General features: G+C 47.6%; 1 protein-coding gene and 1 long non-coding RNA gene across 7 annotated transcripts in view; one reads left to right on the plus strand and one right to left on the minus strand.

The window, feature by feature from the left end:
• SLC25A51 (solute carrier family 25 member 51) lies at positions 1–22946 on the minus strand. 6 transcript variants are annotated; one of them, XR_011432392.1, is made up of 4 exons: positions 19515–22946; positions 18790–18889; positions 13091–13214; positions 1–4105 (listed from the first exon to the last, which is right to left on the minus strand). XR_011432392.1 is itself a non-coding variant. In XM_070250748.1 (3 exons), the coding sequence occupies exon 3, from the start codon at positions 4061–4063 to the stop codon at positions 3173–3175; it is 891 nt and encodes a 296-aa protein (XP_070106849.1). In that variant the 5' UTR covers positions 4064–4105; positions 13091–13214; positions 18790–18889; the 3' UTR covers positions 2997–3172. The 6 variants fall into 6 exon arrangements, 3 of the variants coding, with proteins under 3 accessions (XP_070106849.1, XP_023485463.1, XP_005605693.1); XR_011432393.1 differs by lacking the exon at positions 18790–18889 and having other exon boundaries at positions 19515–21127; XR_011432394.1 differs by lacking the exons at positions 18790–18889; positions 19515–22946 and adding an exon at positions 15875–16640.
• The window catches only part of LOC111770684 (uncharacterized), a 19947-nt gene continuing 10755 nt past the window's right edge, over positions 17245–26436 (plus strand). The window contains exons 1-2 of the long non-coding RNA XR_011432397.1: positions 17245–17362; positions 18658–18874. This is a non-coding gene — a long non-coding RNA (uncharacterized lncRNA). The remainder of the gene's footprint in view (positions 17363–18657; positions 18875–26436) is intronic.

The following is a 26436-nucleotide window of genomic DNA, read 5'->3' on the forward strand; positions in this document are numbered from 1 at the left end:
TGGACTTAACAAAAAACTTTATTCCAAACAGAATACCAAAAGAAGCATGTTAACTCTGAAACTTTTAACAGATTTCATTTAAACTCATAGTCACAAAACTCAAAATATTAAACAAAATACAAACAAAAACAGCTTTGTGTGCTTAACCACTTTTAATAATGAAACTAAAAAAATCCTCAAATGTCAGGAGAACGCTGTTCAAGTCTTTGATACGCATTTACATGCACGTGAGAAAACAAAGGTGATTAATTTAAAGGAAATCAAGTCTGAGCGCTTCCCGTCTTCACACGGGCCTCCTGTCCACCGCCCCCTGACCATGTCCTCACTACAGCACGGCGTCCACGGGCCAGCAGGACTGCCTGCGCGACGCCCTCTAGACCCCACTTCCTACTTCCTGTCAACCCCCCCGTCACCCCTTCCGCGGCTGCACAGCCCCGTAACTGAGAATCGCCACTGTCACTGGGCTAGGGAGTCTCAGGTCTGCAAAGATGATACATGTCCCCAGTTCTGCTTTACTGCACAGATCACAATGTACAGCAGGTGATTGTAGAACCAACCATACGGTAAGGTGAACACTGACTACTGAGACAAAACATCAACTCTGCCTCCAAGCACAAATGAAACAAGGACAGAACTGGCACCAGACAGGGGCTGGCCTTCCCCCGCGGTGCAGTCCTGAGGGCTCACGGCACTCTGAGTGTGTCAAATGCAGAGCCCAGAGCCACTTCTGGTGGCAGCAGACACGGAGCACACGAGGCAAGACAAGGCGCCATCTGCACCACGTATGTAACAGAAAGGCCACTTTTAAAGCTTTTCAGATAAAGTTACTCGATGTTTGCCTTTTCAAGACTATTACCACACTAGGTCACACTGAAGGTAACAACAGTTCGCATCTCTTATTAACAGCACATTTTGACTTATTTTAAACGCCAGACAAAGCTGTTGGCTACCACAAGTTCTGAATATTTTGTTAAATTTAAGAACTCTATGTAGGACAACACAAAACCATCCCTGGTAATGTATTTGCAGTTTGGTCTTCAAAAGCTGTAAAAAGTGACAAAGAAATTCAAAAATATGATGAGCTAAAACCAGTAAAAATATTGTTTTTTAAATGCCACATATTTGAAACAGCAGAAACCAAGGCATCCTCCTCTGAATTCATTCGTATTTCCCAGAAGTGCCTTGGAACTCAGATTTCTGTCAGCTGCGTGGAGTGTGTAGACAAAAGGAAGCCCTGTGGAACCAAGGCCTCGGCGGCCAGTCCCGGGTGGTGCCCCTGCCCCATGCGGGGCACCTGGACACGCGGCGCTCAGGGACACACGCCCGAGAACGAGGCCGCAGGCCCCACGGTGCCCTCACTGTCCATTTCTGAAACCCAAGCCCCTTCAAATCCTGACTCTATTCAATCAGCCAAAGGATGCTCCTCACACTTATTAGGTGTCAAGGGCTTTTCTGAAATCCTTACATCTGCATCTCGGTTTCTAAAGTGAAGGGCCACTTCCAGCACAAGCCCGTCTGCCGTGTGCTGGGAAGCTGCGGGCCCCACCGCCGCCTGTCTGGAAGGAGCGTGCTCAGCGTGTGACAGGCCACACTGTGTTCAGAGGTTAAATGTCTTTTTTTGGACTATCTGCCCAGAAATTGAGGAAACTACCAACTGAGAGCCTGATTTTATTTCGGTCAGTATGTGCACATATTCAGATGCAATTGTCCAGAATGAAGAAAAGCCGGTTCATAAGAAGCCCAACTGCCCTGCCGCGTCCCGTGCTGGCAATCTTAACCACACAGTCTGGACTGAGGGGGGCTTTTACAAGACTGACGAACCACTTTTCTAGGATGCTTCGTATGTTTTATTAGTTACTCAATCGATGTATGAGTCATTTTGCCTCATTTGTCTGGAAAAACCATTGTGAACCCTGATTCCTTTGATAAGTAGGCGTTGGTCTGTGAGGTGAGGGATGAGTATCTGTCCAGCTCTTACCAACTTCTGGAATTTAAAATTAACCCTTCAAACATTTTTACTTAGATCTTATCCTCTCAAACTGTCTTATTGTTTTAATGACAAAAATGGTAAAAACTGGGTTCCCAAAATATAAAAATCCTAGAAGTCTTTATTTCCAAGAGTAAAATAAAAAAAAGACGGCTAACACCGCGGAGTGAAAGGTGCCCTGAGTTCTCCCCTCCCCTGGAAAATTTAGAAACCAGAAAAATCTGGGCTCCTGTTAACAGACTTCCAAAATAAAATTTTATGAAAGTGGTTTCCTTCTTTTAAAAGGAGAATTTCAAGAGAACAGGATACTTGAACATGACAAACTGCTACTCAAAGAAAAAAAACCTCTTCGATAAGTTGGCAACAATCAAAGAAACCAAGCTACACCGAGTTTGATTTATATGCAATTAATATGAAACTGAACGGGGTGAAATGCCTGTAACAAAATTTAAGTCTCTCCATCTTTTGGCAATGAAATAAGTGAAATTAACGGAAGGATATTTTGGAAGGGTTTAAGGTCACATTCAGAATTACACAAAAAACTTTCAAACCTAGAAGGCAAACTGGGAGCTTTCATTCGCTGCTTGCATCGACCATGTCTAAAAAACAAAGTTTAGATAAAGACTATCCCAACAGGTGCCTAGTTTCAAAACTAACACAAGCAATTTATCATGAAACGCCTACACCTGCCAGCTGCTTCTCGTTGCTGTTCCCCCGGTCCTACCACGCACACGCTCCAGGTGAATCAAGCCTACTCTGCAGCTCACCTGAGGGCGGAGGAGGACGAAACGGAGTAACGGAGGTCAGCCTGAGAATTCAGCGGGCCCTAAACACCTTTCCTCCGGCTGCTCATGGCCACTTACGTTTCAATACAGAAAGTTTAAAGACTTTTGAAGAAGAAAATAAAATCTTGGCTATTAGTTTCCTTGTCAAAAGCCATCAGATGGACAGCTATTAACCAGGCAATGAGCCTCAAGTTCTCAGATAACAATAAAACAAAACAAATCCCTCAACTTTTCCTGCTGAAACCTTTTATTCTGATTCGTTGGTGCTTAAGGGAAACAGCTGTGCCCGTAATTCCTTGTGCCCTGGACACCAACTGTCCTGGCCAATTAGGAATGAGGCCAAACCACATTCTTCTTAGAAGGTCTATTCAAGTGATAAATGGCACTTAACTGACTTCTTTCATATAATCTTTAACAAGAACTCGTAAGTCGCATTGATTATGCCCCAAGAGATGAGGGACCGATGGTAATTCAGATGGGCACCTCTGAAAAGGTTTGTCAGTTTCCTGTCCCGTTCTAGCCAGATTTTTTGGAAAACCTTGGGGAAAGACTGAAACTCCCCACCAATCTGAGACTGCATGCGAGTTTTTACGACATTAACTGGAAAAAACAAGATTCCCAGCACGGCCCCCAATAGACCTCCACAGATAAAATCGTTGACCAGATGAGCACTGTGAGTGGTGGCGGTCGGCAGATGCTCCTTGATGGGCCCTCGAAGGCCAAAAAAAAGGACATTGCTGAAACCATTACGGAAAAGAATGGGCACCAAGCCTCGATAATACTCTCTCATCCCATGGCATTTCAGCGCCTTGAACGCGTGATAGGTGTTTGTAAATTTGTCATGATGCTTGTGGTCTTGAAGCAATGTCTGAACTCTTTCCAGTGGAGTGAAGATCGCTTCTGTTGTCCCTGCCAGTACTGCTGCCATGCTACGGGTCGCAAACTCCGGGGTACTGACATGCTTATGGAGAAGGCAAGATAAATCCTCATAGAGCCCAAACATCAGTGCCAGCGTGGTCGTCTTCTGCATCAAGGGGGGAAGGATTCCGCGGTATAAGTTTCGAAATCCATCCCTCCTCAGCTGAAGGACTGCGTCCCGCGTCCTGATCCCATACAGCTGCTGCCGGAAGAGGACCTTCTGAATGGGGAAGGTGATGGCTATATTGTTGAAGGCTGCACAGCAGCCACACAAGTAATGCTTCATTCCACCAACGTGTGCAATATGAGGTGCTATGTCTTGTTTCGAAGATGTTAGGAGTGGCGCCCTCTTTTCATGAGCTTCAGAATCCATGTTGCTTAAGATCTTTCTTCCTCATGAAGGATCTTTTTTAACCTAAAAAAAATGAAATAACAATAGGTAAACCTTTATACACAGTGCTAAACACGTGGAACTTGCCCCCAACGCCTCCTCCAATTTCTGGACACTATGGCATTTTCTCTCTTAGAGCGGATCAGCAGTGCTTAAGGGACTGGAGAGGCCCCTGCAGCTCCCAAGGCCCGTCCAGGGTCCAGGAGGCCCTCCTGTCTCCAACTGCACATCTGCGTGAGGCTGCATCTTCTGCTTCTGCTTCAACCAAAACAACTTCTCACGCAGACTGGACGCAGAGGCAGACAGCAGACCCACTCATCTTTTAAGCCGGACATCAAAGAGATTTGCAAAACTGTAAAACACACTCTTCTCATTAAATTCTTTTTTTTGGAAAATAGTTATTTTTCAAGAAAAGGTGTTGTTTATGTTAACATGTAGTGGGTTTATCATTCCTATTTTAAAGTGAATAAATATTTTAATTTCTAAGACCATGAATATTATTTCCACATAAATAAAGGCTCTTTGGGGTCCACAATAATTTTAAGTATAAAAGGGCCCCGAGACCATAAACTCTGAGAACTGGTGGACTAGGTCATACACATTACCTACACTACATAGTGGCACATACCGTGATCCTTCTGAAGCAGATTCAAAGTCCTCCCATGAGAAACACACCAGCAAGACACACACTCATTCACTCTGCTCACGAACACTTGGTATCTAGCCTGAACAGACCCTCTGCAAAGTGCCAGCAAGTCACAGACAAGGAGCCCGCAAACTAACAGGAGACGGCCAAGGCACCAGCGACCCACAGTGACACGGGCTCTGTGAACACGTGCTGTGGGAGCACAGCTATGGGACACCCAACCACACTCTGGGGTGGAAGCTGGGAGAACAGGGTCAAGGAAGGCCTGCAAGTATGTACTAGATACTGTATTTTCACATTTAACTCCTGAAACTCCATAAAGTAAACAGTTTCCTGGTTTTACAAATGAAAAAACAAATACTCTTCTTTGTCCAAGGTCTAGTTAGTAACCGGTAGAGCTGGCATCTTTTTTTTTCTTTTTTGAGGAAGATTAGCCCTGAGCTAAGATCTGCCGCCCAGCCTCCTCTTTTTGCTGAGGAAGACTGGCCCTGAGCTAACATCCATGCCCATCTTCCTCTACTTTTTTTTTCCTGAGGAAGATTAGCCCTGAGCTAACATCTGCCAATCTTTTTTTTTTCCTGAGGAAGACTGGCCCTGAGCTAACATCAGTGCCCATCTTCCTCCACTTTATATGTGGGACGCCTACCACAGCATGGCTTGCCAAGTGGTGCCATGTCCACACCTGGCATCTGAACCGGTGGACCCTGGGCCACCGAAGCGGAATGTGTGAGCTTAACCGCTGCACCACCGGGCCGGCCCCAGAGCTGGCACCTTGAAATGAAGTCTGTCTGACTCCAGGGCTCATGTCCCCACTATCATACCACAGATGGCAGTGGCTTCGGTAGGCTGCCCTGGGACAAAAATCGGCCATATCAGACCATGCTGGAAAAGATTTGCAGCCTAAATATATAGGCTTAGCCCACTGAGTGGGACTCAGGCCAAGCCTCCCCCCCAATACACCTGATCCCTTAGAATGTAAGACCATTCCGTGCCAGTCACCTAAGTCTGATCTTCCCCGAAAACGGAGCCAAACAGCTGCATCATCCAGAACAATCCCTACATCACAGAAATCGTCCCCGAAATGACATTTGTGCACTAAGTGGGAATTTTACTGTATTTTAAATATATCAGGCTACATATTTTTAAATTGATTCTAATTCCTCAACAGTAAGAGACCACATTAACTACAACTCAACAACAAAAAATTAAATACTCTGATTAAAAAATGAGCAAAGGATTTGACAGACATTTCTTCAAAGAAGATATACAAATGGCCAAGAAGCACACGATAAGATGCCCAACATCACTTATCATCAGAGAAATGCAAATCAAAACCACAGTGAGATACCACCTCATACCCATTAGGATGGTAGTATTAAAAAAAAAAAAAAACAGAAAATAAATGTTGGTGGGGACATAGAAAAGCTGGAATCCTTGTGCACTGTTGGTGGGAATGTAAAATGGTGAAGCCACTATGGAAAACAGTATGGTGGCTTTTCAAAAAATCAAGAATAGAACTACCATATGATCCAGCAACCCCACTTCTGTGCATGTACACAGAAAGACTCGAAAGCAGGGGCTCCAAGACATACTTGCACATCTACGTTCACAGCAGCACTATTCACAGCAGTCGAGATAGAAGCAACCCGACCGTCCCATGACGAATGAGTGGACACACAATGTGGTCTATCCATGCAAGGAGCACCACGGGGCCTTGAGGAGGAAGGAGATCCCGACATGCCACAACATGCAGGAACCCAAGGACACTATGCCAAGTGAAATAGGCCAGTCATGAAAGAAAAAACACTATGATTCCATTCCCATGAGGCACTGAGAGCAGTCAAACTCGCAGACAGAGTGGAGCAGGGGCTGCCAGGGGCCGGGGCGGCCAGGGAGTTGTTGTTTAACACGTATAGTTTCAGTCCCACCAGATAAGAATGTTCTGGAGATGTGCTTTATAACAACGTAAATATACTCAACATTATTCAACTGTACACTTAAAACTGGTTAAGACAGTAAATTTTATACGTATTTTCTACCACAATAACAAAAAAAAGATTACACGTAAGGGTTTCAATGGCAAAGAAAGAAAGAAAGTAGGTCAGATAAACCATCTAGGTCTTTAACTTATGACAAAGAAACATAAACAAAAAACTCAAGCAAACCAAGGTCCTTATCTTTTTCCCTCCCCATACCACACACACGCTGCTGGCAACTACTGAGTTCAGGACAAAAGCTGTTCCAGAGATCCGTCATCACTGTCGGGAGGCAGAGCTCAGAGCCGAGCCAGGCCCAGAGAAGGTGCGGAAGCCGTCAGTGCTGCACAGCCGCCCTCTGCAGGAGCCACAGACGCGAACACGAGAGCCGGTCACACAACTGTACTTCCCCTTCTAGGAATACAGCCGAAGGGAGTAATTACCGACACAAGATGTGCGCCAAGATGCAACTGCAGGACAGTCACAACACTCCCAACAGAAATGCTGAGAAAGATTAAACGCTCCACAACAAGGACACTCTGTATAAACGAAGATGGATCCACGTGACGGCGTATCACATAGATATTAAAAATAAGGGGCCGCTGGTCCATGGCCCAGTGGTTAAGTTCGCGCACTCCGCTTCAGCAGCCCAGGGTTTCGCCGGTTTGGATAGTGGGCGCGGACATGGCACCACTCATCAGGCCATGCTGAGGCGGCGTCCCACATGCCACAACTAGAAGGACCCACAACTAGAATACACAACTGCATACTGCGGGCATTTGGCGAGAAGAAGGAAAAAAAAAGATTGGCAATAGATGTTAGCTCAGGTGCCAATCTTCAAAAAAAAAAAAAAAAGATGGGATATTAAAAATAGAGTAAGGTTCAGTATATCAATTTTGGATTTTTTAATGGTGTTAATGAAATTTTAGATAGCAGTGAGTCCTTTTTTGGATCAATAAACAGAGTTACAGGGAAAAAAACACAAAAAACAAGGAGAATATCTTTTATTGACATGGTACCATTCATGGTATGTTTTTGTCAATATACATATAAAAAAGCTAAAATTAGTTTATATTTTCTCATTTCATAATAACACTGTATTTCCCTTTTCTATATTTTTCAAGTTAAACTTCTCTCAATCTATTCAACTCTGCTTTCAAAGCTGGGGACAGCTGCCACAATGAACCAGGACGACAGAGGCCAGCAGGGAGACGGGCAGCACAGCTCCCAGGTGACCAAAGGCAAACGGCTGCACGGAGGCTGCTTCCACCCTGCGGGGTGACAGAGAGAGTCGCCAGGTCCTGAGGCCACGCTGGGGACACCATGACACTGCAGTCAGGGTCCACTCTCCCCGTTTCCTTCCTCCCTAAATCCTTTTTAATAAAGATGTTTTTGTATTTGCTTCATTCAGACTTACAGGATAACACTGTCAAGGAGACTCATTTACATTTGCCGGGAACTCCTCCTCCTTTGCCTGCTTTCACACTGGCCCCTTAGTACACTAAGAGAATCAAATTCAACCAACTGAGGCTGCTCCTGTAATGGTCCAGGTGCCGCCCTGTTGTCAGAGATTACAGAGCACAGGACCCTGGCCTCAGGGGAGATAAGACATGCACTTAGACTACAGTGTGATAAATGCAATCAGAGAAGCATGTAGGAGGTACAAAGGCCCCACAGAGGGAGGGGTCATTAGCAGTCTACAAGAAACCCAGGGCAGGCGACAGCCTCTGGGCAGGGCTCTGAGCTCGGAACAGGACTCCAATGCACAAAAGGGTAAAGCACCTCTGAGCCAAAGGTGGCACAGGCTAGGGTGCAGGTCCGGTGTCAAGGGAGCAGCAGGATCGCATTCTTGAGGACTTACTCAACTATGTCCTGCTGGAGCATCACGCTGGGGGAGACGGATGGGTGGCACATGAGGACTGAGAAGCGGCGAGGACCCGTGTGAGGAGACCCTCTGACACTACTATGTGCTATTCTTCTCCTTTCTGACGTGAAGCAAACGGAAACAAACGATTTTCCTTAAGTATGTTAGACCTAGATCTGCATGCCCTTTTCCCTGTGCTAAGAAGAAAACCTAACACCTGCACACTTCAGCCCAAGCCTGTCTGGAGTGCGAGCTGGCCTGCTGATGCGTTTCTATTAGAAAGGTGACCTTGCCCTCACCGACAAGCACCACGACTAGACACTGCTGAGGCCCAAAGTGTGCCCCAAGGAAGGTCATGAAAGGGGTCAGGGAACTTTTCTCCCACCAGAAGTCACCTGCTCACACCTATGGAAGTCGACATGCCCGGGAGCCACCCTTCCACTGCTGGCCCCCACGACTGGCAGAGCCACACCCCCTGTGGGTGCCCACACACTCCGTTCATCTGAGGAAGCCCCACCGATGCCGAGGGCTGGCAGCAGGGGACTCAGAGCTGCATGCTGCTTAGCCATCACAGATGCGGAACAAAGGGACAGTAGAAACTGTCCCACTGCAACTGAAATCAAGGAGGCGGCTCCGAGAGAGGGATGCTCTCTACCTGGCAGGTATTACAGCAGGCAGACTGAAGTCACCTGCATGCTCAACCCAGCGGCCTGGCTCCTCGGAGCTGCTCGGAGACCCAGTAAAATGAGAAATAAACCGTTCAAATAAACACTCATAAAAGAAAGGTGTATTACTTTTTAAGAAAAACATTTACACATTAAAAAAGATGTGCATTTTTTTTGGAGAAAAATAATGTTGGAAACCAATTAAATCGACAGCTGTCCTCTCCTCAAGGCTCACTGCTGGGCGCAGATGCTCTTCGTCTCTGGCCTGACCAGCGCGAAGGCCCTGTGCCATCAGCCCGACCAGCCACGCTCGCCTCGCCGCCTGCCTCACCCCCACCCCCCCATCGTTAAAAACTACAAGAAAGAACAAAACTACCGAATGGAAAATTAAAGTGTATAACAATGCATTTTGGAATCTTCTAAGAACAGCACAGACACCCTGGGGTTCTGAACGGTTGCATAATATTCTATCAAACGGATGTCATTTATTCTATTTCCTATTTATGGTCGCTGTTTGTTTTTTTGGCTTTTTCCTTTTTCTGCTTTTTAAAAAAATGCTGCAATTGGACATCCTTGCACCTGTCCCTTGTTGGGTGCACTCTCCCCACCTTATCTACCTACAGGGCACATCTTTAGAACGGACTGCTGGCTCAAGGAGTAACACATCTTGACTCGATAGCTACTTCAAACTGCCCCCAGAAAACGCATCAGGATTCACATTTCCACTAAGTGTGTACCAGTACGTTTCCCTGCCATTCCTAGCACCAGGTATGGAAACGTAACTTCTGCCAATCTGATGGGTGAAAAAAAATCTCGTTTTATCATTAAAATTTTTGAATAAAATTCAGCATTTTTCATTTACATTGAACATCTGAATTTCTTTTACTATAAATTTTCATGTTACCCATTTTTCTGTGGGTACCTCGTTTTTTTCTGATTTGTAAAATTTCTTTGTATATGAAGAAAATCAATCCTAGTTACATTAAATTGTGGCAAATACTTTTCCCACTTTATATCATTTTCGTGATACTGAAACTCTTAATTTGGATAGTAAATCTATTGATTTTGGCTTCTAGACTCTGTCCTCCTTAGAAGGCCTTCATTATTCTAAAATTATAAACATGTAATCCACGCATCCTTCTACAACTTCCATGGTTTCATTTATCATCAGTACTGTAATCTCTTTGGAATCTGAGCATACGGGGCGAGGCAAAGACGAGAGATGGCCCACGAAACTGACTGACGAACTTCCCTTCCATCCCTGGTCAGCACAACCCGGACACCCACAGGCACCTGCACTTCCTCCTGCGCTCCACTGTCCCCACAGCCTCGTCTCTCTTCTCCAGCACCGACCTGCCTCAACCTACCGTAGCACCAAGACAGACTTCACTATCTAGTAGGCTGCCCCCCTACTCTTATCAGACTTAGCAGTTTTCCCAGCTCTCACTTTTCCAGGTAAATTTTAGTGTATTTCTGTCATATTCCTCCCAAAAATCTCGTTGGTACCTTATAGTGGAAGTGACTTTATAGGTGAGTTTAAAGAACTGTCACCTTTTCAAAATTGAACCTTACAGGGACATGGGGTATTCCTACTTACTTGTACTTGTTATCTTTTTATGAGCTTTAGTAGCATTTTAAAATTCTTTCATATAGATCTTAAATATTTCTTATGTCTAGGTATTTTCCTTTTCAGTCACTATTAATACTTCCAATTAGTTTTCTAACTGCCTTTCGTCTGCGTATGAAAAAGCTACCAGTTCTTGCGTGTTAAGGTTAGAATCAGCCAACTTACTGAATCCTCTTACTATTTCTCAGTTTTTTGGTGGATGTGCTTCAGTGTCCACTTTAGTCATGCACTGCATGACGACATTCGGTCAACAAGGGACCGCATAGGAGACGACGGTCCTGTAAGATTAGGAGCATCCAGCCCAGGTATACAGCAGGCTGTGCCACGCAGGTTTGTGTAAGTACTGCAGGGAAGGAAGAAATTTTCCTGTATCCTTCTAGGTTCTTCTGCCTAGTCTAAGAATTAAATTGACATGAGACAGACTGACAAGAGGAAAACAAACGAGTTTAATAACACCTACACATAGTGGAAACCCAGGAAAACCAAATAACTCCCCCAAATGGCCAAAGCTCTCACCTTGAATACCATCCTCAGCTAAACCACAGACGATGCTGGGGGTGGGGAGAGTCAGGGACTCATAGGTCGGTGAAAAACAGCAGCTAGTATCTGGCCACCGAGAAACAGAAGACACAGAGCGGAGCCCAACACACGGGCTTTTCTAGGTTCCTCCCTGTCTGCCACCTAGTTCATGTTATCCTAAGGTAACACTCGCTTCTTGAGACAGGTTTTCTTATCTGAATCCTTTTAGGCAGCTAAGGGGGAGGTAATAAGAAAAACTCTGAGTCTTGTTTCTCAGAAATAAATACCCTAAAATAATCCTCATGTTAAAGAGACATATTTTAGGTAGCAAATTGTGTTCCCCTTCAGTGCCCTGGATGATGTTCACACAGTGATGAAATTGCCTGACGATGCATTTCCCAGAACAATCTCCATTGTCAGGCAATGCGTGACGTATATAAAATATCACAGATAACTTTGCTTTCTCCTTTATAATATGTATCTTTCTTTCTCCTATCTTATTAATTGACAAATACTTCCTGAATAAAATTAAATTATGGTAATACTGAACAGCCTACATTTTTCTTGACATTTGTGTCAACTCATCTAGAGATTACTATTAAGCGTGACACTGGCTTTTGGTCTGACAAACAGAAGTTCTTGTCATCTGAGTGTTCATAATCCACATCCTAGCACTTCCGCACTGATCAATTGGCCCCTATAAGACCTGTTCCCACTCGAGTAACCTTCCCCATTTACCACCCACTCCTGCCCATCTTTGGGACTGTGCTGCAGACATGAAGTACAGCGTCTTTCCAGTGCCGTCATATAATTTCATCTGACAAATTACACTAAGATGCCCAAAGCTTCATTCTGATTAGAATATATGCAATTATAACTTAAGACTCTGCCCGTGCTATTTACGAGGAAACTGTTTTCCAGTAAAAATGGATGTCATTTTTCTAGTACTAGTGATCAAATGATCATAAGGGCCTTTAGAGAGTTTTCACACATGGGAAGGCAATATATATTAATTCCTGTTTTACTAAACTCCACCCACTCCACCCCTTCCCACCACCACTAAATCAGGAATCTATCTCGGACTTCGGTCAAATGCTTTTAGGAAGCTACTGACATAATCACGTGGCTACTGGAGACAGAGCCCGTGTAACATCTAACAGCTACAGCTAATTGTCTGGGCTCAAATCCTGGCTCCACCACGTTATCTACCGTGTGCCCTGCAGCAAGTTACTCACGTCTGTATGGCTTAGTTTCCTCCTTTATAAAACAAGGATGTCACCCACCTCAGAGGCTGGCTCGCTTAGTTGAATTAATACACGTAAGGTGCCCAGGAGAGTGCTCTGGAGCACAGCAGGTGCCCTGCAAGGACGAGCTATTCCACTGCTCTTTTCTGATGCATTGATCTGGTGTGTACACTAGCATGCTTCCTGCTAATTACTCACTCTTGTAATAAGGAGATGGATCCTACTTGGCCATGGTGAAATATTTTTTTTAATGTATTGTTAAAAACCATTTGCTAATATTTTATTTTAAAATTTCACATCACTATTCATAACATCAAGTTTTCAATTTTAGTACTATCTTCATGCCAAGTTCAGGTGTCAATGTTCCACTGGCTTTGTAAAAAGAATCTGTTGTTTCTCCTTCCTTACATTGGTGAACAATTTAAAGCTTATCAAAATTATCTTTTCCTTGAAAGTTAAAAAACTCACCTGTAACACCACGTGGGCCTGGTGTTTTGGGAGATGGCAGCTTTTTGATAACTTTCTCAATTTCCTCCATGTTACTGGTCTGTCAGGTTCTCTCTTCTGGAGTCAGTAGCGGTAAACAGATTTCCTTAAAAAAAAAAAAACTCTATTTATATAATCTTATAGAGCACTTGTTATTTTAAAAAATACTTCTAATCTTGCGTACTTATATTCTTTTTTCTTGAGCAGGGTAGCCAGTTTACCTAACTGATATTCCTCATATCCCAATAAGACTCAGCTCAAGTTTACCAATTTTAATATTTTTCAATCTTCAAATTTATCATTATCTCTTTTCTCCTGTTTTGTCTAGTTTTATCCTAATTTTTTGAGTTAGATGCTTATTTTTATTTAGTCTTTATTTCATAATGAGTGTTTAAGGCTACACATTTTCCTTTGAGCAAAACTTTTATTACTGTTTAAGATATTCTGTGGAGAATTTTGGTCTAATTGGTCGCCTCACCATCTGTATCGTGCCCTGTTTCTTCACCATAGAGGCTCTGATTTGGGATTTTATGCTCCCTTTCCAGGGTGCAAGCCTGCCCTGGCTTTGTGCCTCACAGCACACCCTCTGTGCTCAGGAGAGCACCCTTCTCATGGCCCACAGGAAAGCTCCTAAAGGGATGGATCCCGATATTCGGCAACTGACCTCCAGTCTCAAAGGTTCAATGACAAATACACCCTGAAGCTGACCTTCGTTAGTGGGAGAACAAGGCAGCAGCAGGAAGCCAAGTTCATTGCTAAGTTTTTTGACCAGAGCGGGACACTGGGCATGGATGCATATGAGCCTGAAATATCCAGGCTCCATGACACTCTCGCCACAGAAAGAAAAATAAAATAGCCAATTCTAAAAGTAGCCATCTTTCTGCTGGATCATGCTGAAATACAGGGTGATGGGAAAAGAAACAGAGAAAATGTCTGATGAAGTAAGAAATGTTAAAAATGCCCTTTTTGTCCTGTACTCTGAGCCCATTCTGGACACACAGGATTTTCTAGCAGAGAGAGAAGCTGTCGCTCTGACATGAAGCCACAGCCTCCCTTGACGGGCTGTGCTGTTTCGATTTGCTGTCCTGGACACGACCTTTGCTAGAAGCCGTGCAGACTTCTCCTCCACGCCTAGCAGCACTCAGTCCTTCACGCAGCACAGCGGCGCCCTGCAGCACTCAAGACGTCTTTGAAACCCGTTAAGTTTTAAGTCCGTTGCTAACTTCACTGTGCTAATTCCTGTTTCAACAGCTGTTTGCCTTAATTCAGGAGACAACTTCTTGCGTATGACAGCTCTCCTTCACACACCATTTTTGTGGGTGTGTATATATCTGACTTGAGGAGAACTGAGGAAAAAACACAGCTTTTAATTTGTTTATAACAGACCTCTGCCTATCACAGTTTGTGCTCTCAACCAATTAAAGAAGCCAGTGGCATTTTCAGTTTAAAAAAAAAAGTTTTACAGATGCTCGAGAAGTGTGCAGGGTACAGAGTTTGATAATTATCAATCACTTAGTTCACTACGTCCTTACTTCTTACTGTTTCAGCTGACAGACAGGAGTTTAAAAACTCTTATTAGCACTACATTTGCCATTCTAAGATTCACCAACATTTAAAAAACAAATTGGTAGGGGCCCGCCGGTGGCGTGCTGGTTAAGTTTGCACACTCTGCTTCGGCAGCCCAGGGTTCAGAGAGTCGGATCCCGGGTGCAGATCTACAGGCCACTCATCCAGCCATGCTGTGGTGGCATCTCACAGACGAAACACAAGACGACTGGCACAGATGGCAGCTCAGCGACAATCTTTCTCACCAAAAAAACAAACAATGACTTAGCACAGAAACGCTTTATATCCACGTCCTGCTTTTCCCTTCTTCAGAGTTTCAGGACTAAACAATGTTAAAATCAACAAAAATACTCCGATTAATGTATATACGATTCCACAATAACACCTGTGACAATTTATGAATGTAAAAAGCTTCACTTTTACATATTTACATAACAATGCACTTTAAATTCTCAAGTTCCCATGTACAAGCTGTTTAACAATATATGCTCCTTGATAATACAAATCTTATTTGTACACTTGAACAAAATTCTGTCCACGTTCACTTTCAATTTTTATTGGAATAGTACCTGTATCACTTTCCAAAATCTTGCAAATTCAAGTTACTTTATCTAGTTTGTCATGACTCTCTGTGATAATGGAAATTGTTATTAAACAAACAGAAAACTGTGGCTAGCAGGAGTTAGCCAGTCATTTATTGACTACTGTATTGAACCATTTTAAGAAACCTTAAGAACATTACTATACATTTAGTCTCAGATTTTAAAAATAGGCCTGGACACAGGAAAAAGGAAAGTAACGAAAGCTTCCCAGACTTCAGATTTAGAGCTTCCCCTCCAGTTCCATCCTACACCCCAGGATGGTGTGGACAGGCTCTCAATCTAGCAACAGAGGGAAGAACAGTGTGCACAGGATTCCCTGGCAATGAAGTTTAGACTTCTGCATGTTCATCTCCTCTGTGAACATGGCTACATTTCTTTGCTAAACTGATTTCTATATTTAAATTCTTTAACATGGATAATTCTTTGCAATTTATTGCAAAATTTGTTTACCATAATTTGACACGTTTGCTACCTAAACACTCCATCTATCTCAACATTAAGGAGCAAAATTCATGAAGATGACTTTCAAGCAACTGCAGTGTCAAACTTCTGCAGCATAAGAAAACATGGTAAAGTCTAAACACACACGGTAACTTACAGCTCACATGGATAAGCAGGACTCAGATGTGACTCCAGCACCAAGGTCTTCGCGCAAAAACTGGGGAGAAGGCAACTGTAATTCTCACAGGATGTGAACTCGCACGAGTCAGCATTCAGAAAAGATCAGTCTGGGCTCCACCCCCAGTTATGACACTATTTTGCTACTATCAGTACAAAGCAACGTCTATATAACTTAAAAATCCACTCCTCTAGGCTGACTTCAATCTACCAAAGCAGAGACCAGATAAGTCCACTCCTTTTACAGGTAACAGCTTGTGATTTTTCCCTGAGATGCACTAAGGGTGACTCCCGATCAAAAGAGCCTAATCTGTGCTCTAACCACTAACGGACCCGACCAGTCCCAGCACCTTTTGATTTTACGGAATCCTTTCAAACCAAGGGCGGAGGAGGCTCAAGCTGGCAAGGCCACTGCGCATTTACTTTAAGGACGTCTGTTTCACAGCTTACAGGCAGAGAAACAGAAGGGGGGAATTAAGACCAGCTGTGTACAGCTGTAAACGGGCAAAATAAAGGTCACGCCGAAAGGGTGAGTACAGCTGAGGCACCGACATGCTCCATACAGCTAGGCTTAATACCAAATAACTGGTGCAGAGATTTGCAATTAACAAAGCGACCACCTCGTCCCCGTAAAACGCCTTGTACAACGGAGTTTCCCACAACGCCATGCAACATGGTGTCGCAGAATCAGCAGTGCCCGACTGCGCGGCTGAACTTACCGCCATCCGAGCGCCCGTCTCCCCAACAGCGATAAGGCGGAGGGAAGGGCTGGCAGGATCGCCAAGACCCCTTCCGTCCCTGACATTCAACAGAGTCAGCGGTCCCGGAAACCCAAACCCCGGCGGCGGGGGCCCTTCCGCCGTCCGAGCGCGGCCTCCCCGCCCGGCGGCCGCTGGGGCCCGGGGCGCCCCGGCTGACTGCACGGCCGCCTCCGCGGGAAAGGCTCGCGCGCGCAGCCAGACGGCGCCCGGCGCGGCGAAGCGGCCCTCACGCGGGAGCCCCGGCCGCGCGCCCTGCCGCCCCGGACCTGCGGCGCCCGACCCCCGGCACGGCGCGCGCGAACGGCGGGGCGCGCGGGGGGCGCAGGGTGCGCGCGGAGAGGCGGGCCCCGCGGGCGCGCCGGAGGCCGGCCCGGCGGCCTGCTCGGCACCCCCGCGCTCCCACTCCCTCCACGCAGAGGCCGGGGAGCCCCGGGCTCCCCTCGCGCGCGCCCCCCACACTCACCATCGCCACGGGCGCCCGGCCCCAAGCCCGGCAGCCGCCCGCCCGCAGGTCGGCGAGCGCCCGAGCCAGCGAGCAGCGCCCGCGCAGGCGCAGACCGTAACCGACCGGCGCGCGGGGCGGGGCGCTCGACACCGCCCGGGCCGGGTCACGTGAGGAGCACGCCGCCGCGCCGCCTTTCCAGAAGCCCGCGGAGAGTCGGGTGACGCCCTCCGGCTTCTCGCCGCCGTTCGCCGCGGTGAGGCAGGTATGGGGTGTTCATCCCACCTGTCGTAAGGCATTGGGGCTCCGCGAGCCAGAATACCGGTCCCTTGTCATCGTACGGCGGCCTTGCCGTGCCACAAACAGCCAACGCGTTCTCTAGCTCGCGGCCTGCGGGAGGACCGTGGGCGTGGACCCAGTGGGTGGCGAGCGCTGAAGCCTTGAAGGTGCCCCGCCTAGCCCCTTTGTAGCCTTGATTAGATTTCATCAAGCCCTGGAGTGGCCTTTCCTGTGGGCCATGAGAAGGATGTTCTCCTGAGCACAGATAAAGGGTGTGCTATGATGCACAAAGCCAGGGCAGGCTTGCACCCTGGAAAGGGGAGCATATAATCCCAAATCAGAGCCTCTATGGCGAAGAAACAGGGCACGATACAGATGGTGAGGCGACCAATTAGACCAAAATTCTCCACAGAATATCTTGAACAGTAATAAAAGTTTTGTTCAAAGGAAATCCAGGGGCCGGCCCGGTGGCAGAGCGGTTAAGTTCGCACGTTCCACTTGGGCGGCCCGGGATTTGCCCGTTTGGATCCGGGTGCGGACATGGTGCCGCTTGGTGAGCCACGCTGTGGTAGGCGTCCCATGTATAAAGTAGAGGAAGATGGGCACGGATGTTAGCTCAGGGCCAGTCTTCCTCAGCAAAAAGAGGGGGATTGGCAGCAGATGTTAGCTCAGGGCTGATCTTCCTCAAAAAAAAAAAAAAAGGAAAATGCATAGGCTTAAACACTCATTATGAACTAAAGACTAAATAAAATAAGCATCTAACTCAAGAAATTAGAATAAAATTAACCTAGACAAAACAGAAGAAGAGAGATGAGGATGAATAAATTTAAAAAGTGAAGAATATTGGTAAACTCAAGAGCTGACTCTTTGTTCAGATGGGAGGAATATCAATTAGGTAAACTGGCTACCCTGCTCAAGAAAAAAGAGAATATAAGTACACGAGATTAGAAGTATTTTTTGGCTCTTCTTGGGCATATGAATGTTGGAGATCAAAACCCTCTATTTTCTGATTCAGAATTCATCAGCAAGTGCTTTATAAGACTATAAACTGGACCTGCATATATAGGACCTACAACTGGAATGTACAACTATGTCCTGGGGGGCTTTGAGAAGAAGAAGAAAAAGATTGGCAACAGATCTTCGCTCAGGTGCCAATCTTTTAAAAAAAAGGCTATATAAATAAACCAGATTTTTTTTTAATGGAAATGCGTTCACAGAAGGACACCTGTGTGTGCTTTAGGACCTACAAATCACTTTTAACCTGTTTCTTTTCAACCCCAGATGACTGGCAGGTCTTGGACTCCGCTCACAGGAGTTAGGAGGCCTAGGTCAAGTCACAGCCCTGACACTTCCTGGGAGTGACCTTGGTCAAGTCCCTGGGCCCCAAATGCCTGTCTGAGAAGTAGCGCCTACCTCGCATGTGTCCCTCAGCCCTTGGAAGAATCCCTGGGAGCGACGGTGTGACTCTCACTGGTCAACTGGAGCTTGCACAACAGAGGTGAGAAAGGTCACCCTGGAGAGGAGAGGCTCGTCAAATACGTGAAGTGTGTGCTCTGCACTTGGGGTTAGTCCAGTAGGCAACCCCACTGGAGTGAAGCGTCGCTCAGGGGACGGCTCCAGCAGGTGTCTTTCCCTGCCCGCTTCCCCCGGGAGCACCCTGTAGATACTGACTCCAGAATTTTGTCTGGTGTGCCTGAGCTGGGCAGTTCACCTGCTTCTTGGGATGTGGGAGACCATACTACTGATTTCAGCACACACTCTCCTGAGGTTCCTCCCATGTGCCATTGTCCATACCTAAGCTCTCTCGGGGGAGCTCAGAGTCTCACGAAGGATAGAAAAACAAGACTGGAAATTCAGAAGCATAAGGGGCCCTTCCCCTTGAGAGAGAACCAGGGACAGCTTCAGAGGGTAGGAGGTGTTTGAACGGGGGTTTGGAGGATGAATGAGTGGAATTTGGGCTAGGGGAGAAAGTCACAGTAGCAGGAGATAAGATTAAGGTCGGGTGGTGGGGTCTGATAATGCAAATCCTGACTGTCAGACGGTGGGCCCCGGGCACCTAATTAGGCTCCACAGGACAAGGACGAGGCCACGCAGTGGTTTGGAACGATTAATCGGGCAACGGGGGGAAGGGCGTTTACCTCAAAATTATGTTTGCCATGCCTCGTGTGAATTCCTGTTCATGTGGATTATTCGAAAAATAAATAAGGCAGGTGGGCATCCAGCATGTTCATAGGCATAAATAATTCATTTCAGATTAGAATGGAGACGTTATTCTCCTGTGGTAAAACCTGAAAAGGAGGAAAAGACTGAAATTAAACACACAATTGGGGCAAGACTCCAGAGAGTGAGGAAGTCCCAGGCCAGCAGGAACACGGGAGTCTGAAGCGCAGCCATTGGCTTCTGCTACGCTGCAGGCCACAGTGCAGGCCTCTGCCCGTCTGCTCTTAGTTCCTTGTCAGAAACCCCCAGGCCTTTAATTGGCTCTTCTTGGGCATATGAATGTTGGAGATCAAAACCCTCTATTTTCTGATTCAGAATTCATCATAAAGTTAGCCTTTCATTTCTCTGTCCTCATCCACCCATTCTTTTGTTCACTCTCCAGTCTCCTAACCTCTTCATTCCTCCAGCCTCTGTCTAGGCTGTCAGCTAAATGTCCTTCTAACCTGGCTTTGATCATCTCACTCCTCAGCTTAAAAACCTCCAATGGTTCCCTCTTGCCTCCCAATACCAAACGCCTTCACTCGGCACGAGGCTGTCTGTGTCCTGGCCCCTCTGCCTGTCTGTCCACCTCATTCCCAGCTACACTCTGTACTTCAGCTTCGGCCATGTGCCATCGCTCAGTGTTTGCAGATCCTTGTGTTCTGTAAGCCTTTCCCTGCCCTTTCACCACCGACACTTCAACTCTTCAGCCGTCAAACATGTGAATGCTTCCAGGCCCTTAGCCTCTTCCTCCGAAAAGCCGCCTCTGACTACCCACACAGAACTGGCCGCCCTTGCCTTTGCCTTCCCGTAGGACAAAGTTTGGGCAGTTCCAACATCCTGCCCCGTGTCCTAGTTGTCGTCCCGCTGTCTCCCTTTCCCAGGGCAGAGGTGCCTGACTTGTTTCTGGCCCTCCGACTCAGTGCTTGGCAGAAAGGGTGTTGGCCCAAATAAAATGCTGCTGAAGAGGGCCTGGGTTCTTGGGGAAAGGGCCATAGGAGTGTTGCTGACTGATCTTTGCTTAAGCACCCCAAAGTGTTTCCTAGAAAGTTGTCTAGTGCCCTCAGACTCCATGAGTCCTTGGTCCACAGAAATAGCTTTACACAAGCTGTCAGTGGTTGTCATGACTACCCACGTGAGTGGCTCTGCTCAGATTAGGTCACCTGCCGTAGATTGTTTCCTGGCAAGGGGTCAGTGACCTTCCTTCCTCTCAGCTCACATTTCCCAGGCCCCTGCAATCGTCTGCCACTCCCCTTCACACCCCCAGGCTCCAGCCACACCGCCAGCAACTGCTGGTTCCCTTCCTGGAACTTACTGCATTCTTTTACACGCCCCCAACTACGTACATTTTGTCCTCTGTGCCTCGAAGGCCCTGCCTGCTTCAGGGGAGTCCTGGCACCTCACTCTCTGCTTACGCAGATGCTTCTGTTGCTTTCCCTGACCCTCGCCTCACTGCCGCAGAGCTCGCCACTGTGCTGGGGGAGGGGTGTCCTTGAACTCCTTCAGTCCATCTGTCCCCACGGCTGGTCTGTGAACTCCAGGACATGCTCCCTTTCTCCTTCGTTCATTTTCAGACCCACATTGATCTAGCAACTCACACAATCTGCACGTATAACACATAGACCTGAGGCAGAGCTCTTCCCCTGCAAGCCTGTAGAGATCCTCTATTCTATTCCATTTATTCATCGCCTTATTTTCATGCTGGTGGAGACCCACTGAATCAGTGAGCCTCGACCCTGTTTTACACCAGAATTATCTAAGAAGCTTTAAAAACCAAATCAAACCCAAACAAAGCCCCCCCCAGATTCTGATTTAACTGGTCTGCAGTGGGACCTGGTACATTTAAAAGCTCCCCAGGTGTGCTGAGATTGTGAGCAAGCACTAAATCCTTGCTCTTCAACATGCCTAAAGATGAGAATCACCTGAACATGGCCAAGCGCCCTGGGACCCCAGGCGCACAGCATCAGCATCACTTGAGAGCTCGTCACAAATGACCCTTCCTGGCCCTCCCCAGACCCAGTGAGCTGAGATCTGTATTTAACGAGATCACCAGTGATTTGTACGCACTTTACAGATTGGAAAGCTAGATTCTGGAGCCGGCCTGGTGGCACAGTGGTTAAGTTCGCACGTTCCGCTTCTCGGCGGCCCAGGGTTCCCTGGTTCGGATCCCAGGTGCGGACATGGCACCGCTTGGCATGCCATGCTGTGGTAGGCATCCCACATATAAAGTAGAGGAAGATGGGCACAGATGTTAGCTCAGGGCCAGGCTTCCTCAGCAAAAAGAGGAGGACTGGCAGTAGTTAGCTGAGGGCTAATCTTCCTCAAAAAAAAAGGAAAGCTAGATTCTAGCTCCTGGAGGGTCAGTTAAAAACAGATCCCTAGTCCCAAGTCAGACCTACTATGAAATCAGGATTTCCAAGGGAGAGGCTGGTTGGCCTGTCTATATTTAACACAAGCACCAGGCGATTCTGCTTAGGCAGTTTTGGGAAACAGCTCTAAATTGATATTCTGACCCATAATAATGACCTAAAGTTTGAAACACAGGGAACTGCAGCGCTCAAGAATGTGTGAGTGAATGATCTGCAGCTCAGCGGGAATACTGAGGTCCAGTCCTAAGGAGAAACCATGAGGCAGTCTCATGAAAACATGAGACAGGCACATACCAGTGCCGTGAGTGTCAATGGGAGAGCGAAAATGCACTAGCTGGGGCCGGCCCCATGGCTGAGTGGTTAAGTTTGCATGCTGTGCCTCGGTGGCCCAGGGTTTTGCCAGTTCAAATCCTGGGTGCAGACATGGCACCACTCATCAAGCCATGCTGAGGTGGCATCCCACATGCCACAACTAGAAGGACCCACAACTAAAAATACACAACCATGTACCCGGGGGCTTTGGGAGAAAAAGGAAAAATAAAATCTTTAGGGGAAACAAATGCACTAACTGCAGTCAGGGGAGGCTACCTGGAAGAGGTGACCCACAAAGCATGACTAGGATTTAAACAAGGTGGCCTCCACAAAACGCATGGGATGGGAAGGAGTGTGTTGGGAAGGAGTGTGTCAGGAGGGAGACACCAGGCTTCTCATTCTGCCTGACCTCATTCCTATCTCCCAACTTTGCCTTTGTTCCAGGCACACCCACAGCCAGAGCCTTTGCTCCCTCGTAGCTCTCAGGGCTCAGAATGATTGCTGACCTCTGGGTGGAATCTTGGGACACTTTACTTTGTATCTAAGTGACACATACTTGTGAAAAACACATTTTTATCTAGCAAGGGCTGAATCAATGAAATGACATCAAACATCTAGCACAATACTATGTGGGTTTTCCAAGCAGTTATGTGATAGTTATTTCCTCTGATTTTCATATAATTTATATGCTAGAGAAGTCCCACGACCTGCAAGCATTTAGTACCTAGCAGGAGTTGAGGCTGGAACACCACCACCTCCACCATTTTTGAGAACAGGAGCACAACTGGGTAGTTGGTGCCTGGCACCTGGGAAAAGGATGTGGATGGTGAGCTGCAGGGCAGCGGCCCCACTGGCCCTTCACCCAGGACTCTGATCATCAGACACCCTGAGGAGCTCATTACAAATACAGGTTCCTGGTGCCCACCCGAGACCTACTGCGTCAAAGTCTCCAAGAGGAGGGGCTCAGGAATTGGTATTTTACGAGAGGCACGTGCGAGCCTTGTGTTGCAGCAGCTGGGAAGCCCTGGACGAGACGTGGCATGTTGCAAGGTCAGCAAGCCTGGGTTTGACTCCTAGACCCACCACTTCCAGGTTCTGTACCTGGGGCAAAGCCCTGCCCCGCTCTGAGCCTCAGTATCCCCATCTTCAAAATGAGGGTCTTTCTGGGTGCCTGCCTTCTCAGTCCCTGAGGGGGGCTACCCAGGATAGCAGACCCAGAGTGATGGACGTCCATTCTCCTTCACGTGCTGGGTGTGGAGGGGGCAATGGACCTCAGGGGCTGGGTCACTGAAGCTCTAAATGTCCCCCTTCTCTCTTGCTCCTGGGAAGAAGGGACCACATCATTCCCTCTAGATCCTGCTCACCATGGGCTGTGACCCTCCTCTGGAGGTGAGTCCAGCGCATGAGCTCTGAGCCCCCGCTGCTCAAGCTAACTGCTTTTCCTAGCAGCCACTTCACTGTCTGAGCCTCTGACCCCTGTCTGCACAGAGGGGACTCCATCATGGGAGATGAACGCATGCTCAATGTGAGGGGCACGTGGAGCAAGCCCAGCAGAAACGGGAACTCGATCATTGTTCTGTCACTGAGCAATGCCTATGGAGCGCCTGCTGCGAGCGGAAGCTCTCCTCGGTCCCTGCTCGCGCGGGATTGCGTTCCAGTGGGGGCAGGATGACCCATAACGAGCAGGATACATGTTTAATACTTAAATGGTAAAGACACTGCACACATTTGATGTTTAAACAATAAAGACAATAAATAGGTTTAATATTGAAATAGACAAATATAATTATTTAAATAGTAAACAACTGATGCTTACTATTTAAATCATAACTATGGTATGTCAGCATTCATTTGAACAGCAAAGACGGGAGTCAGAAGAGGCTGAGGTAGGGGAATGGAGAACTCTGGGCCTCAATCCAGAGAGGAAAAGAGCCTGCCGCTCTGACCCTCACTCCATGGCATTCAGTGGGCTAGGGGATTGTCAACTTGTCACACAGACTCCACTTTCACCCTCTGCAGGAAGCCTTCTTGGAACCTCAGACTGAAGGTTGACGACCTTCAGGCATGCTGAGGGTGTGCATCCAACACTGTGTGTCAGCTTTGCAATCGCTCCGTGAGGTTGCTTCTCGTGCCATTTACGGTGGAGCAAGTGGAAGCTCTTTGCACCCCACCCCTGCCACACCACTGGGAAGGACAGAGTCAGGATGCCAGCCTGGCATGCCCCCAAGAATGACAGCTCTTCCTTGTCTCACCTGCTTCCCACACTCCAGGTGGGCAGGGCTCCTTCTGAGCCTCCCTGGGTCCCCCATCCCTGGCCCCAGCCCAGAATGCTGCCCTCACAGGGGCAAATGGTCAGGGGCTTGCTGAGGGTCACACCACGAGCTGGTAGCTAGGGTGACCACTGTTTCGGTGTGCCCGGGACCATCCCAGTCTTGACACTGAGAGTCCTGCATCCGGGCAAACCTCTCAATCCTGGGCAGCCCAGGACACTCGGTCACCTACAAGCAGCCCAGGCACCTCCTGTCCTGCTCGCGTGGCCCCAGGCCTGAACTCAAGTTGTCTTTGATGAAAGGAAACGCTCAGCTCATGCGTCACATTTGAGGCAAAGTCCAGGCTGCTGCAAGTCCTCTAACGCAGGGCCCAGCTCTTGTGTGGGCGCTTGCAGACGCGGCAGTGGAGGCGGACCTCTCCCTGGAGGGTGAGAGGCCTTAAAGACAGACCCAGCCTCTGCCCCAGTAGCGCCACTTCTATGAGCTTTTCCTTAAGAAAAAACCCAGAGGGGCCGGCCACGGCCCCGTGGCCGAGTGGTTAAGTTTGCACGCTCTGCTTCGGCGGCCCAGGGTTTCACTGGTTCGGGTCCTGGGCGCGGACATGGCACCGCTTGTCAAGCCACGCTGAGGCAGTGTCCCACATGCCACAACTAGAAGGACCCACTACTAAAATATACAGCTGTGTATTGGGGGAATTTGGGGAGAAAAAGCGAAAAAAAAAGGTTGGCAACAGTTGTTAGCTCAGGTGCCAATCTTTAAAAAAAAAAAAAAAACTCAGAAATATTGGATGGTGATTTCTGAACAAAGGTATTCCCTGCAGAGCTGGTTATACAAAGACTTGAAGAAATTAAAGTAGAATATCATGCAGCTGTGAAGAAAAGATCATATTGTAGGAGATTTAATAACATGAAGGAAAAGCATTTAACTTCTCATTGGAAAATGGAGGGTACAGAAGAAAGCTGGAAAAAAAATGTATATATGCATAGGAAAAAAGACTGAAGAGATACTTCAGAATGTTAGCAGTGCTTCTCTTTGAGTTTAGGGTAATTTAAATCTTCTTTACATTTTCCTGAAATGCAAATTTAATTCAGTAAGTCTATGTTAATTTTATCACCAGAAATTCAGTAGTTTAAAAAGTGCATAAAATTGTACTGAGCTGTCCTGCTTCGGCCTGCCCTCCCTTCTCAGCTGGCACAAGTCTGTGGGGCTTTGCACAGAGGGGAGTTGAAGGAGCACTGGACGGGGAGTCAGAGGGAGCCTGCCACCCAGCTCTCGCTTACACTGCTTCTCTCCCTGGGATGCCCCGCTCCCTGCATGTGCAGCCCGGCTCAGATGTCACTTCCTGTGTCCCTTCCTCTGCTGTGGCACCCATCACCCACCACTCTGCATGGCCTGCCATTTATCTGTTTACATGCCTGTCTCTTCCTTCTCTGGGCCTCCGTTTCTCTTCCTGTAACAGGCCAGGTGACTTGGAGCTGCCTTCCCCTTCTCCTGGCACTGGCTGCAATGCCAGAGGAAACCACATGAGGGCGACAGGACCACACAGGTGACAGCCTGCCGCCCGTGAGCCCACTACTCGTCAGAATTGTCCCCTAAAGCCAGAGATGACACCAGTCACTGCAGGCCTGGGACAGTGCCACTCAGGAGAGAGCCAGTGAGGAAGAATCAGCCCATAAATTCTGTCCAGAAAGAATCCCCACCCCTACCCCAGTCTTCCCAGAGCTGCACTGGCCAAGGTGACCCCCAGCTGGCCACCCTCAAGCACCCGAGGCATGTGTAGACAGACTTGCTGTGTGGCTTTGAGCTAGCCCCTGTCCCTCTCTGGACCTCGGTTTCCGGCCCGTGCTACTGGGTCTCTGTGCAGAGAGGCAGTGGGCAGGCATCTGGCCACCCACGGCTTCCTGAGGACC

Source organism: Equus caballus, chromosome 25, assembly GCF_041296265.1.
Source record: "Equus caballus isolate H_3958 breed thoroughbred chromosome 25, TB-T2T, whole genome shotgun sequence".
In the NCBI taxonomy this organism is placed as follows: domain Eukaryota; kingdom Metazoa; phylum Chordata; class Mammalia; order Perissodactyla; family Equidae; genus Equus; species Equus caballus.